The sequence below is a fragment of the Pelophylax lessonae genome (assembly GCF_965119305.1).
Source record: "Pelophylax lessonae genome assembly, chromosome: 10".
NCBI lineage: Eukaryota > Metazoa > Chordata > Amphibia > Anura > Ranidae > Pelophylax > Pelophylax lessonae.
The window spans coordinates 181,426,201-181,441,229 of record NC_138777.1 but is presented as its reverse complement, the minus strand read 5'-3'; the positions used below and the strand labels follow the sequence as shown (position 1 = coordinate 181,441,229).

At 43.7% G+C, this 15,029-nt stretch overlaps 1 protein-coding gene across 1 annotated transcript; it reads left to right on the top strand.

The window, feature by feature from the left end:
• The first annotated feature begins 262 nt into the window (after positions 1-262).
• Positions 263-14,345, top strand: PDCD2L (programmed cell death 2 like). The gene is made up of 7 exons (XM_082270361.1): positions 263-422; positions 4,363-4,526; positions 7,395-7,464; positions 7,542-7,879; positions 10,727-10,840; positions 13,830-13,975; positions 14,068-14,345. The coding sequence occupies exons 1-7, from the start codon at positions 321-323 to the stop codon at positions 14,196-14,198; spliced, it is 1,065 nt and encodes a 354-aa protein (XP_082126487.1). The 5' UTR covers positions 263-320; the 3' UTR covers positions 14,199-14,345.
• The last annotated feature ends 684 nt before the right edge of the window (positions 14,346-15,029 follow it).

Below are 15,029 nucleotides of genomic sequence, written 5' to 3'. Positions count from 1 at the left end.
CACAGCAATAACAATCAGACAGAAGTTCTTCTACTCCACTCCGTTGTAAATTTAAAAAAAAAAAGTAATTTTGAATAAAGTTGGACTTCTGTGCTATAGACATTTTTTTATTAGTAGAAAAGAATGAATCTGAGTTTTAGCGTCCATTGCCGTGTATCATTCTACTTTTGCATTTTATATACACATGGTAAGAATCGCACGCTATTGCTGCTTTGGTCATCTCCTAATTATTTGATTTCCCTGCAGTGTGATTCGGTTTCTGGCTGATAAATGGACGGCGCAGATTTCTGGCAAATGTGGCTTCACTGCTGTCTGAAGTGATGGCGCTCTCCAGTGAGCAGAAGGTCCTCCTGGGATTTAAAGATGCAGCTTTAGAAGATAAATCTTCCTCCTGGGATGTGAGCAAGATAGGTGGGCTGCCGGTGAGTGATCAGTTCTTCTATCAAAGATAATGAATGGGCTGGTAAAATGGTAATGGGTGGGTGTATTAAAAGAAAATTTTGTAGCTCTGTGTATTGAAACTGCATATGAATTTTGTTTTATACGAATAATAATAAAAAAAAACAAAAAAAAACAAATGTTCTCAGGCTATAGTCTTTGCAGTTTGAATGTGGAAAATGTCTCTGCAGGCTATCATCGCATGTCTCTTCTGTGGCAGTAGCCTGCCAGCTCACAGTCTTCAGTTTAGCGGCCTCATGCACACTGAATGTTTTTAATGTGGCTGTTAGGGGCATCTGGCGGTCTCTTTTTATTTTAATTTTTTCTGCATGTTAGCCTATGTCAGGGCTCAACAAACCCCAGGCGCCAGGTCACTGTTGCGACCAGAAGTTTCATAGTTACATAGTTGCATAGTTAGTGAGGCTGAAAAAAGACACAAGTCCATCCAGTTCAACCTATGATGTGTGTGTGTTTGCTTTTAACCGTACATTGTATACCCCTGTATGTTGTGGTCTTTAAGGTGTCCATCCAATAGTTTTTTGAAACTATCAATGCTCCCCGCTGATACGACTGCTTGCGGAAGAGAATTCCACATCCTTACCGCTCTTACAGTGAAGAACCCCTTACGCACTTTAAGGTTAAACCGCCTTTCGACCTGGCACCTGTGCTGCCACCCTTATGCTGCACACCCCTGGGCATGCCCCTCCCGCTGTGTATCCTGGGCTCTGCGGGATTGGCATAGTGGGTGCCGCTGGGTAGAGAAGCGGGGGGGGGGGGGGGTTAGAGAGTCCGCTCTTCTCCCTTCCTAGTTGTTGAGCCGGAAGTGACGTGTGAGTTCCGGGCCCCGTTGACAGTTTCCCCGCCTTAGGCAAGAATTTAATGCAGTGCCATGTGCATTCCATTACATTCAGTGGGGCACAGAGGAGACATGCAGGGTCTCTAGGACCCGGGATGTTTCACTAAAGAGATCCTGACCCCAAAAAAATAAAAAATAATCACATAGGTGATAGGAAAAGGTAAAAAAAAAAAAAAAATTATATATATATATATATATATATATATATATATATATATATATATATATATATATATATATATATATATATATATATATATATATATATATATATATATATATATATATATATATATATATATATATATATATATATATATATAAATAATTTTTTTTTTTTTTTTATTGTAAAAAATTAGTTACACCGAAGCACAAAAAAAAAAAAAAAAGCCTCCCACCTCCACATATATGCACATACAAACATATGCGGTGGGGTGCCGATGCCTGATGCCGTGCATGCTGGAAGTAGGGCAATAATTATACTTTTAAAGTGTCGCCTATGGAAAATATAGGGTACTGACATGTTTAACCACTTCCGGACCTCCCACCGTATATGCGGCAGGGTGGCTCGGCTGTGCAAAATCAAGTATAGGTAAGTGATTTTATGCAGGGGTTCTCGGGGGCACAGCGGGAGCCAATCAGTGGCCGCGAAGGCCGCAGAGGAATAGACGGAACGGCCGTCTGCCTATGTAATCAAGGCCGATCACTGTTCTGTCACAGCGGCAGAGAGAGATCTTGTATTTCATCTAAGCTGAAACACAGATGTCTCTTTTCCTCAAGCTCATCCATCCCCCCCACACAGTTAGAAAGCATTCCCTAGGAGCACACTTAACCCCTTGATCACCCCTAGTGTTAACCCCTTCCCTTGCTTGACTGTAGGCAAGACACCTTTGTCTTTGTACTCCTCACCTGGCTGCCACCACACACACTTGACACTATCTGAACCAAATAAGTTTATCTTGGCCTCCTCAGACCACAGGACATGGTTCCAGTAATCCATGTCCTTAGTCTGCTTGTCTTCAGCAAACTGTTTGTGGGCTTTCTTGTGCATCATTAGAAGAGGTTTCCTTCTGGGACGACAGCCATGCAGACCAATTTGATGCAGTGTGTGGCGTATGGTCTGAGCACTGACAAGCTGACCGCCCACCCCTTCAACCTCTGCAGCAATGCTGGCAGCACTAGTATGCCTATTTCCCAAAGACAACCTCTGGATGTGACGCAGAGCACGTGCACTCAACTTCTTTGGTCGACCATGGTGAGGCCTTTTCTGAGTGGAACCTGTCCTTTAAAACCACTGTATGGTCTTGGCCACCGTGCTGCAGCTCAGTTTCAGGGTCTTGGCAATCTTCTTATAGCCTAGGCCATCTTTATGTAGAGCAACAATTCTTTTTTTCAGATCCTCCGAGTTCTTTGCCATGAGGTGCCATGTTGAACTTCCAGTGGCCAGTATGAGAGCGATAACACCAAATTTAACACACCTGCTCCCCATTCACACCTGAGACTTTGGAACACTAACAAGTCACATGACAACTGGGAGGGAAAATGGCTAATTGTGCCCAATTTGGACATTTTCACTTAGCGCCCTCAATTTACGCAGCACTTTACATATACATTGTACATTCCTATTTTATAAAAAAATTGGGTAATTTTATTGCATTTTTGTGCCCCCTAAATAAACTTTTAGTGTGTGCGTGCGTGCGCGTGTTTTCTTTGAAATTTTCCGGTCCTACCCTGTGAACTTAAAAAATGGAGCAACCACTATTCTCTAGGGCAGGGGTCTCCAAACTGCTTACGAACTACAATTCCCATCATGCCTAGTCATGTCTGTGAATGTCAGAGTTTTACAATGCCTCATGGGATGTGTAGTTTCGCAACAGCTGGAGGGTCGTAGTTTGGCGATCCCTGCTAGGGTATCTGCTTTCAGAAAATATATCGTGTTTGAGGGTTTTATGTAATCTTTAGGCCTAAAATGATTTTCTAATTGTGTGCAAAAAACGGCTCTGGCCATGTAAGGGTTAAAGAATAGGTTCACCTTCGGGGACATGTTAAATCCCTAAAATTTGTTAGTTACAAAAAAACTGACTCCTAACTTTTTTAGCTGCCTCTTAGATTCAAAGCAAATTTGTTAAGCCCTGGACTATATGTCCATGCCCACATAGGCGTTTAGAGGCAGAAAAGAAAATGCGCTGCCAGCGTGTCTAGGAGCAGCCGAGTTTCAACAGAAGAAATACGTGAGGTGCGTTAAAGCCGAGCGCCAGCCATTTCTGGGTTTATTAAGTCAGCAGCTACAAAAAGCGTACCTGCTTACTTTTAATAAACACACACATTTCCCAGGATCCAGCAATGCGCCTACCAAAGCCTTGGTTCTCTCTCTCCTCTCCCTGGCACTGGCATCACTAGTGTGGGCACCCGGCTGCTTTTGGCTTCACAGCCGGGTGCGCACTGCTCATGCGCGAGTCGTGCTGCACGTCCTGAATGGTGGGGCAATCGACTTGGACCGGTGACTTGTCCCAGGGAGGGAGGGGGAGAGGAGAACTTCTTCTGGTCAAGCCGCCTAGGCAGTCCGAGCAGAAGTAGGAGCGGGTACCTGTCAAATCTTGGTACCCGCCCCCTCCAAAAAAAAATGACATGCCAAATGTGGCATGTCAGGGGGTCAGGAGTACTTAAAGCGGAAGTTCCACTTTTGGGTGGAACTCCGCGTTAACGCACGTTAAGCGCTTGAGCATTAATTCATTTCATTGGCCACAATAAGAATTTATTCTGGCGATTGAAATGAATTAATGCCTAAGTGCTTGACGCAACCGAGGCACGTTTACAAGCTTCAAGCGTCTTTCTGCCAAAACCGCTTCTGGCAAGAATCTAGGGGAAGTGGGCAGACCCTCTGTGTGCGTGAGGCCTAAGTTTGTAAAGCGGTCAGACTTTGCGCACAGTTAGAGGTAGAGGGAACAGATCTGTGTGCAGCATTTTCAGACATTATTCATTCCTGTTTGAAAAAAACATTTCTTTATTGGACGATATTTAAAAAAAAATGTTTGATATTACTACGTATCATTTTATTTCTTCGACAGGACCCACCGCCACATGTGACGCTCTGCTTTCCTGCTTGTCCTCTGTGCTCCGCTCCCCTGTGCCATGTTGTACAGGTATACTGCCCCCTGGAGGGCTCTCTCTTCCACCGTGTCATCCATGTATTTGCATGCAGAAGGAAGTCCTGCTGGGGGAAACCTGAAAGGTAATACCCTTTGAAAACTAATTTTCTGTAAGTGGCACAATGAAATCTTGAAAGGAGGTCGTCCTTCCTGCTTTATCCAAAAATTAGCATTATTTTTCTAGGGTTGCACCAATATTTTTTTTTTTTTTTTATTTCTTTTACAATATTTTTATTAAATAAAGACAAACTCCCAAAACGGTGAGCTGCCAAGTGAGAATTTCATTCAGAATTATTTGTTTTAAAAAAGTTTGTTCGATTTTTGTAATCGTGAGTGGAGTCAAATCAGTGTTCATTTTTAACCGCAGTGATCAGAAAATTGGAAAGGAGCAGAATGGAAAATTCACAAATGGAAAATTTTCTGATAGTGAATGCGGTTTTTGTTCAGAAAGTCCATTCACTCCAGAATCGATTGTTAAAAGCAAATTACATTTTGAAGTATTTTTGAAGGACATTCTTAAAGTCATCGAATGAACTGAGAATTTTCGTACAAATGCTAGTAAGAACATTTTGTTCAAAAATCAGTTTTGTATGTGTATGGCCTGCTTTAGTTGCTGTGCTATCCAGCTACAAATTTGTGTTTTTAAGCTCTTCTAAATAGGTGAATGTGATCTACCATGCAGCATCTCAAAATTTAAAGATTTTTCAGAGCATGTTACCTGTTAGCCCCATAATTCAGTTGTAACATGCTCTAGATTTGCCCCGCGCACCCCCGATCCCTCCCCTCCCTGTGACGGCTGGCGGGGGTTCTTCTACCTGCACCTGCTGTCACATTTTGAAAATTGTATGGCTGTGCGGGGCTCCGCCCACATGGCTGCGTCATTCATTCATTCATTCATTCACAGTGATCTGTGAATGAGGGAGCTACAAGTACCATAATCCATTGCAGCTGACAGCTTGTAATTCTCAATGCCAGGTCGCTAATGAGCACTCGCATAGTTCATTCACAAGCCCTGCAACTTGTAAACAGTCAGCCGGTATCAAAGGAAAAACCTGAAAGCTGCAGGGCTTGACTGCAGGATCCTGACATTGCATCCCTGATTTACTGATCTCGGGTGCAATGCTTTCTAGGCTTCTGAGGAAAAAAATATATTAAATGCACATTTCTTTTTCTGCAAAGTGCATTTTTTATTTTTTTGCCCCCAAAAAGTGAACGCAGCCTTTAATGATCGCTAAAAATACTGGCTAATTTTTCTTTGAATTGCTAAACCTTTTCTATTCAGAATTCAAGTGATTTGTAAATGAAACATTTTTATAAAAAATAAATAAAAAAAATAACAACAAACATGTTATACTTACCTGCTCGGTGCAGTGGTTTTGCACAGAGCAGCCACAATCCTCCTCTGCTCAGGTTCCCCAGCGGGGCTCTGGGCCCCTCCCCCTTGCCGAGTGCCCCCATAGCAAGCCACTAGCTGTGGGGGCACTTGTGTATGCTCACTTCTGAGCCATCTCTTTGCATCCATAAGACAGAGAGCGTGGCTCAGCCAACCCCCCCTCCCTGGCTGTAATTGACAGAACGGGAGCCAATGGCTTCTGCTGCTGCATCTCAGCTGCTACATCTCAAGCCAATTAGGAGGGAGAGCCTCGGGTCTCATGCAAATCTCAGCTGCTTTATCTCAAGCCAATCTGGAGGGAGAGCCTTGGGTCTCATGCAAATCTCAGCTGCTACATCTCAAGCCAATTAGGAGGGAGAGCTTCGGGTCTCGTGCACATCGCTGGATTGAGATTGGGCTTAGGTAAGTATTAGGGGGGCTGAAGTGGGAGCTGCAGACTGAAGATTTTTTTACCTTCAGCCTTTAAAACAACTTTAAACAATATAATCCACATCCACACTTTTTCAATGTTTTTTGCTGTACTCTCTAGAGCAGTGGTTCTTAACCTTGTTGGAGGTACTGAACCCCACCAGTTTCATATGCGCATTCACCGAACCCTTCTTAATTGGAAAAATAAAATATGATTTTTTTCAAATTCAAAACACAGCTGGTTTTTTGAGTGTTTCACCAATGGTGTGTGGTTTGCCCTGCTTTGCGATCAGGTAAGCAACTTCGTACGATGCTATGAGGATCGGTTTGTTGATGGGTACAAAGCCGAGAACAGGCAGACTAGCCTTTTCATCGAATCTGGCTCTCCTCAGCTTGAATTCAGCGAGCGTTGTGTTCTTGTATTTTCCATCTCCATGCAGCTTAAGGAAGTGTTCTCTTAGTTTTGCCGGTGCTAGACTAGAATTGCTCAACTTGGCATTGTAAATCATGCAGTTAGGACGCTGACTCCCATCACGTTCCGTTATACATCTGAATCCATATTGTACATATTGGTCCAACCACTTTCTTTTTTTGCTCGACATAGCTAGTATGAAGGGATTAAAATATTAAGAAAGAAATCACACGACGTACCATCACGACAGTTACAATTCGACTACTAGGCGCGCCAAATTCCCTGCAGCACAGATAGGCCAAGTGATGTTGCCTGATCACCTGCAGCCAATGAGCGGGGCGTGTCATCACGAATCATATGAGTCGGGTGTGTCTTGACCTCCGCCGAACCCCCGAGACTGACTCACCGAACCCCTGGGGTTCGATCGAACCCAGGTTAAGAACCACTGCTCTAGAGCATGGTCTCAAACTGATGGCCCTCCAGCTGTTATGGAACTACAAGTCCCATCATGCCTCTGCCTATGGGAGTCATGCTTGAAACTGTCAGCCTTGCAAAGCCTCATGTGAATTGTAGTTTTGCAACAGCTGAATTTGAAGCATTATTGTTCACTGTAATGCTTTTTTTTTTTTTTTTGCGCTCTTTATATTGTCTTGCTTCATCACTCTTTCTCACTTTGTCGCTTTTTTTTTTTTTCCCTGTGCTTTTGTTGTCCTGTCTTTCTTTTTATTTTGCATGTAGTTGGGTGGCGTTACGATCCCAAAGCCTTGAAGGACATACGCCACAAGTCACAGACGTCTCATCACAGCAGGTATTCAAGAGCTTCATTGTTTGCTACAAGCTTATGCTGAATGGCTCCTATAGTTACAATTAGATTTCTCTGTCCAGGAAAACAAGATGGTCACTACAGACTGGTGTGACGACGCTGATAACTGGGGAATGGATGACAATATAGCTGAATCACTGATAGCACCTGCAGTATCACATGGAACAAGGGACCCTACAGAAAGCCCAGCTATAGACTGGACATCCCAGCTCCAGAACCTTTCACTCTCTGATGTGTCTCAGACGGTACAGTCTAGTGACTCTAGTGACATCTTTCGATCCTATTATATAGCAGTGGCAGAAGAGGAAGAGTGTGAATGGGACGCAGATCTGCATCATGCCCGTCGGCTGCTACAGGAATATGAGAAAAGAGAGGCATCCTCTGTGGAGGAGTCGGAGAGGTGACACATTTTGTGTGCATTTATAATCTCTAGCTAACTTTTTTTTTTTTTTCATTACTTTTGGAGGGGGTAGGTAACAGTTAAAACTGTAGACAGGTTATGTTTTATGCTTCCTGTTTTGGAGATTTCCCTTCACTTCCTGTCCTGGAGACACAGCAGAAAGTGGAAGTCCCATTTTAGATGGTTGTCATGGGAAATGGTGTCACCGGTTGGAAGATTTTTCCCTTTCCTGCTGTTCCAGCAGAAGTTGTAAAATTTTTATTTGCCATCAACCTTTCTGCTGGTTTCACACCAGGAGAGATAGAAAGATTAAATATTTCCAGTGGAAAACCAACCTCTACGCCATCTTAACAGCGGTTTAGCTTTTTCCAGTCTATATTAAACCAAACTAAAAAAAATGTTTTGGCTAGAGAGAGTAAGGCCTCTTTCACACAGTCCGCCTCCGTAGGCGGATCCGTGTTGCTCAGCGGGGATCGATCCGCGATCCCCACTGAGCCGGGCGGATGACAGCTCCGTCTCCGCTTGCAGAGCGGAGAGGGAGGTGTCTCAGCCCCCGCTGCCCTCTATGGGAGATCGGATGAGAGCGGACCACCTGTCCGCTCTCATCCGATCCAATCCGATCACTGAACGGATGGAAAAATAGGGTTTCCATCCGTCCAGATTTCACGGACAGGATCGGAAACGGATGGCAGCGGGTGTCAGCGGAGGTGTCTCCGCTGACATCCGCTGCCCCATAGAGCTGCATGGAGGATCCGATCAGATCCGCCTAAAAAAACTGACAGGCGGATCTGATCAGATCGCCCGTGTGAAAGAGCCCTAAAGCATTTCACATTTGGTTCTTGCCAGGTCTTAGAGGATCCTCCCCCCTAGAAATAAAAAAATAAGTCAGCAGCTACAAATACTCTAGCTGCTGACTTTAATTTAGAGGATCTGTTCAGGGATCCAGCGCTGTCCTCACCTGTTCCGGTTCCTCACCAGTCTTTGGGCCTTCGGCCCCACTATGTTTGCTACGGGAAGCTAGCTGTGACTCCTTGTGGCCTCACAGCCGGCTTCCCGCTGCACATGCGTGAGCTGCACTGTGTAAATTATCCCGTGGACTTCTGGGACCTCTGATGTATCCTAGAAGACTGTGGGGGGGGGCTGAACTTTCACTTGGATCACTAGGAGTGGGTACCTATTAAAACTGGGGATCCACTTCCCCTAACATAAATTATAATGTGGCAGAGGAGGACAGAAAGCAGAACTTACCCCTTTAAGGTGTGTGAAAGAGAGATACTTGTTTGTTTCTATAGTCTTGCTCCTTCAGGTACCTTCATGCATTATTGCATTTATTAACTAGTTTTTTAGTATCTATATACTGTATATAATTTCCAGTTATTTGATTTGTGAACTGCATAGGTTTACTTTTCAGACCTCCCTTTAATTGGTTAGTTAATGTCACTACCTATGCTATTTATTTACACAGGCAAGACAACATAGGGCCCCAAATTTCTATACAGCAGGATTTTAAAGTGACTCTGAAAGCTAAAAATACTGCAGATATACAGTACAAACTCAAAGCTGCATTTGGTCCCAAAGCTTGCCAACCCCTCTCTGCTTCTGTGTGCCAGTACGGCCTCCATTACATGATGGGCCAAGAAATGTGTGAAGAAATGGGAGGCAGTGGCAATTGTAAGTTTGTTTGTCAGAGTGACTTAGGATTTGGATGTAAGGACAAGGCCTTGGAGAAAGCTGCAGGTATGTGCCGGCTATTCTACCTACATAAATACCTGTAGTATGGCCTATCAATCAAAGTCTGTTTGTTATGCCAGCCATCTGTGTACTCTTGGCTTGGTGGGCGAGCCGGGGAAAGTTACTGCATATATATTTCTTTGTATGCAGTTTTTTTATTTTATTTTTGGATCCAGTGTGAAACCAATGACCATATCAAAGATATATTTTTTTTCTAGTGTCCCAGATGTCTGTTGAACCTTTTTTTTTTTTTTTTTTGCTTTTCTCTGGATCTACAGACCTCAGAAATTGTATAGAGTATATAGTGGGTTGGAAGAACAGACAATGTGATCTACTGATGACACCCCAATGCAGGGCTTGACAAATCCCAAGCGCCAGGTAGCCATGGCAAATAGAAAATGCGGCCTGGCGCCTGGGCTGTTGTCAGCCTCAGTGGCGGCTAGAATGGTGGTGGTGGGGGGGTCAGCTGGGCAACCTGCAGGTTTAACGTGTGTTTCTGATTGAGGGGGGGTGGTGCGCTGTAAGCCTGGTGAAGGGAGGAAAGGGGCGGGTTAGGGCAGTAGATGGGGTGGATCGTGGAAGGAGGGGGAGAGGACGGGGGAGAAGTGGAGGCATTGGCAGGAAGTGTCCCCCTGTGTGGCTCTCTCCTCCCTCCCACTGGTTTGATAGAGGTGATAGAGACTCCCTGCTGACCATCTCTGAATGGACTCAGCAATGACCCTGAGCCAGACGCCACCTCTCGGGGGATCCCCCGGGTGCTTGAGTCCCACCCGGCCCTTGGATATTTTTAAAGTGGTTGTTAAGCCACTTTTTTATGTTTACAAATGTCCCGGTTTGCGAATGACAAGTGTTCCTGTGCTTTAATAATAAAATGGCGCTACATACCTGATTTCTGACCGGCCGGCTCTCCCCTCTCCCGATCTGACAGCGGCTGAGAGTCCCCCCACCCCCCGCACTGACGTCAGGAGGGAGGGGAGGAGGAGAGAGCCAGCCGACTGGCTGATTTGTTCAAATAATGTACAGATATGTAGCAGCATTGTCATTGGATACACAAGCAGTAATTTTGATCACCATCAAATATATCATTCCTATAAATGTCATGTTATTGTTCTGCAGCTGTGAAGTGAAAGGAGTGGGTGAGAAATATGAGAAGAGTGACCTGGAGAGTCGGGACCTGATGTTCTACAAGTTCCTAAAGAAGATCGCTCCTTGCCAACAACAAATTCTCAGGTTATTTACCTTTGGAGTAGCCAGAAATGCCGGGGTCACACATCCTTAGACGGGGATAGTGATATTGCACATGAAGTTGCAGTACTGACTTCAAATCCAGATAACAACACAAGTAACTTGCCTTTCAAATCAAACCAGGTTTTGTGGACAGAACACAAAGGGACACGGGATCATTTTAAAGCCCATCTCCAAGTGATTAGACCCTTCCAGTGCCCTCTCAAATGCAAGGGTTTAATGCTCCTTAAAGTGGCTGTAAATTCTTAACTATACCCAATGAAGTGACTGGCCGCAGGTATTACAAAGATGAAACAAATTCTCCTACATAAGTTGTACCTGTCTATCTGCAGTCTTCTCTTCTCTCTACATCCATTCAAAGTACATAATTTATAAAGCTTGTCTAAGCTGTCAGAAAAAGGGGGCAGGGAGCTGATGCTACACACCGCAGAGCTCAGGGGAGCTCTGAGAGCCGATTGGACGGAAAGGTACACACCTTTCTTTACACAGGAACAGATCTGAGGCTGTCAATCAGCTGGAGATCCCTCCTCTGTCACCTTTTTTCTCTTGGTGTCAGGAAAACTTGTCAGAAGTGATTCATGCTGATAGCAGAGGAATGGAGCAGCAGACAGAAATTACACTTTGCCCCAGTTCACTCTAAATCTAATTTTGAAATCACGCAACTTGAAATTGTACGATTTCAAAGCCGCATGTCAGTGTGACTTCATGCAGGTACTTCTTTTTCAAATTAGTGCGGCACCACAATGTCCACATCACACCGATTTTTAACAGCTCAATTGCCAACAATGGGGTGCGACTTGTCATGCAATTTGGACCTGTCAGATTGCAAGACATGTCAAATCAGTGTAAACAGGGGCTTAGTGCTCTTCATTGAGACAAGCACACACTATAGAGGGAAATGCTTTGTTTATATTTCATGTCTGAGGTTTACAACCAGTTTAAGTCTAGGGAAAGATGCAATGCTGCAAATTTAAAGTGGCACTAAACTTTCATTTAAAAAATAAATAAAAATAAATCTATATATTCCATTAAGTATCCTTAACTCAGAAAAGTAACTTCTATTGCTCTCATCTGCCTCCAAATCTCCACATTCCTTTGCTGCTGTGATCCAACTTCCTCCCACTGTATGTAGGAATTTAGCCACCCTCTCATGCTCACTTCTGAACTGGACTAGGAGCTACAGGATTGTAGTGTGCCTAGAGCAGTGTACATGAATACAACTAATGTGCACTGCTCATACCAAACAAACAGAAGTGTGAGGGTAAAGGAGAGCTATTGGCATTAACAGACGACACAAGGAGGCAGAAAAATCATTACTTGAAAGTACATTACAGGGCCATTAGGTAGTGAATGTTTGTGGATGATTTTTGGAGAATAAGGATATTGTTTAAGTTACCCCCACTCCAGTGTTCTCCACCTCTCCCTCCAGGCGTACCAGTCTGTGGGTCATCTTGTTGTTGGCAGGTATAGTGCAGGGCTAATAAATCATGGAGGAGGCAGCAGTGCCAAGTGCAGCCAGGAGCACCTTAACCACTTCTGGAGCGGAAGGATTTGCCCCCTTAATGACCAGGCCATATTTTGCGATTTGGCACTGCGTTACTTTAATGGACAATTGCGCGGTCGTGCGACGCTGTACCCAAATAAAATTGATGTCCTTTTTTTTTCCCCACAAATAGAGCTTTCTTTTGGTGGTATTTGATCACCTGTGTTTTTTTTTTTTTTTTCTAAACCTAAAAAAGTGCGACAATACGGAAATTTTTTTTTTTTTTTTTTTTTCACATTTTGTTATAGAACATTCCCAAGAAAATCAAAATCAAATTTTTTTTTTTTAACATTTTAGGCCAATTTTGTTTTCTGCTACATATTTTTAGTAAAAAAATCACAATAAGCGTATTTTTATTGGTTTGCGCAAAAGTTATTGCGTCTACTAACTACAGGAAAGATTTATGTCATTTTTATTTTATTACTAGTAATGGCGGCATTCTGGGATTTTTTGCGGGACTGCGACTTTGCGGCGGACAGATCGGACCCCTGACTGACATTTTTTTTACACTTTTGGGGGGACCAGTGACATTACTACAGTAATCAGTGCTAAAAATATGCACTGTTAGTGTAATAATGACACTGGCAGGGAAGGGGTTTAAATGTGAGCTTAGGGGAGTGATTCTAACTGTGGGGGGGCGTGGCTTGTGAAATGACCATAGAGACCTGTGATCCTATATAGAAGGATCACAGGGGCTCTATGATCATTCCAGGGAGATGGAACGGTCAGCTGTGTTTACAACAGCTGACCATTCCTCTCTCTCAGTGGGGAGCAATCACGGGTGTCAGGTGGCAATCGGAGCTGCCTGCCCGCTGCATCGGCTTCCCCCACTGACGAGCGGGGTCAGGAGTGCGCGGCTGGCGGTGCGCGCTCGCCCCCTAGCCTCCTGTGCGCGACCGACATATAGCTACGGCCAGTATAACTGCGGCGGGTGGTCATAAAGTGGTTTAAAGAGGAGGCTTCACAGGATTACTCACACCACTGGAGGTACCCTGCTGGAGTGAAGAACATGGTAAGTATTACTCCTTATTACGGTACCCCTAGACTGAAGGAGGAGTTAACCCTTGAAGTGTGCCTTGGGAGCTGGGTCATGTGTGGAGTGCTGCAAGGGTACATTTTTTTTCAAATTCCTGGAGTTGGCCTTTTATTGTGGTGTCAAACGACCCCTGCCTTATTTTTTATTTTTTTTTCCATCATGTAAGTTGAATTTAATTTTTTTTTTTATGTATGCAGAACATACGGTAGCTAAAAACCACGAAAGCAAAACCTAATGCCTGGTTAGCAGTATAGAGAAGGTGGCCTAGAGGCAGGCAATAACTGAACTGATGAAGAAGCTGATTAGCCCCTCTCTTGAAATTTTCTACTCACTTTGCTTTTTTCCATACACTTTCCTTTTTTAAATACTAGATGCCTTTTTCCCCCTATTTTCAGATACTCTTGGAATGGCCAACCTTTATGTATAAGCCCCTTGGATGCCACATCCCAACCTCCGCCATGTCCACGATGTGGGGGCAGAAGAATATTTGAGTTCCAGTTAATGCCAGCTCTTGTAACCATGCTACAGGGAGCTAAAACTGGTAAGCTAGTCTAGTAACATTGCTCATCAATTGTGTTTTATTTGTCTGTACCTGGGTATGATTTATCAAAGGTTTTTTCTTTTTCCTTTTAGACTTACTGTTGGAGTTTGGGACAGTTCTCATTTTTACCTGTGAGAGGAGCTGTTGGGAAGCAAGTGATAGGACGCCGGTACACGAATTCTGCATTGTGCAGGAGGATCCAGACCAGAAATATTTTAACTGACTATACTAACAAATTACCCAAGCTATTTATTTGGGAAGTGTACAAAAAAACTTTCAAGTAATATATTTATTTTTCAAAACAAAATGTGTACATTCTACATATGTCATCTTATGGAGTTCTGTGGTGAAATATAAATTCTTTATTACACCCAAAAAGGCTGCAGTGTAATTTCATCTGAAACATTTTTACAAGTATACAGAAGTGTCAGAACCGCCACTAAGCCCCTATTCATTCACCTTTGATGTATGTTTCCAGAGGCACTTCAACACTCAGATTTACATGATATTCTATTTTTCTGCTTGCATTTAGGTGAAATATTGCTGCTCGACCTCAGAAAATGTACATGTGCTTCTTTGATGGGTGTTATTTTGATCCCAAAATTCTTCAATGAGCACATCTGAAAACGTGTGGAACATGTTTTTCGCACCATCCCAACCATCTTTTTTTGTATTTTTTTTTTTTTTTTTTTAATTTTAGCACAGTTTAAAAAAAAAAAAAAAAAAAAAACTGATCGCTTTTATTGCCGTCCCAAGCAATGTAAACATCCCTTGTGAAAGTAATAGGCACTGACCGGTACTCTTTATAGAAGGATTGGGGGACCCCAGACTCCACTGCACTTCAATGTATTCAAAATGCCGAAATCTGCATTTTTGAATACTGACAGTTTTTAAATTCAGTGCCTTTAGCCGCTGAGTAACCTGGCTGTGATGTCATCATGCCGCTTCTGGGTTACATCATCGGAGACAAATTTGGCTTTGATCGGGACTGCAACCAGCTGGCGGACATGCCGGCTGGTGGGACAGGAGACCCAGGCAGAGCCACGTGGAGGGG

Coding starts and splice junctions, on each gene's coding strand:
- PDCD2L (XM_082270361.1), top strand. CDS start 321: ATGGCGCTCTCCAGTGAGCAGAAGGTCCTCCTGGGATTTAAAGATGCA. Junction 423..4,362: donor GCAAGATAGGTGGGCTGCCG/GTGAGTGATCAG, acceptor TTTCTTCGACAG/GACCCACCGCCACATGTGAC. Junction 7,880..10,726: donor TCTGTGGAGGAGTCGGAGAG/GTGACACATTTT, acceptor ATTGTTCTGCAG/CTGTGAAGTGAAAGGAGTGG.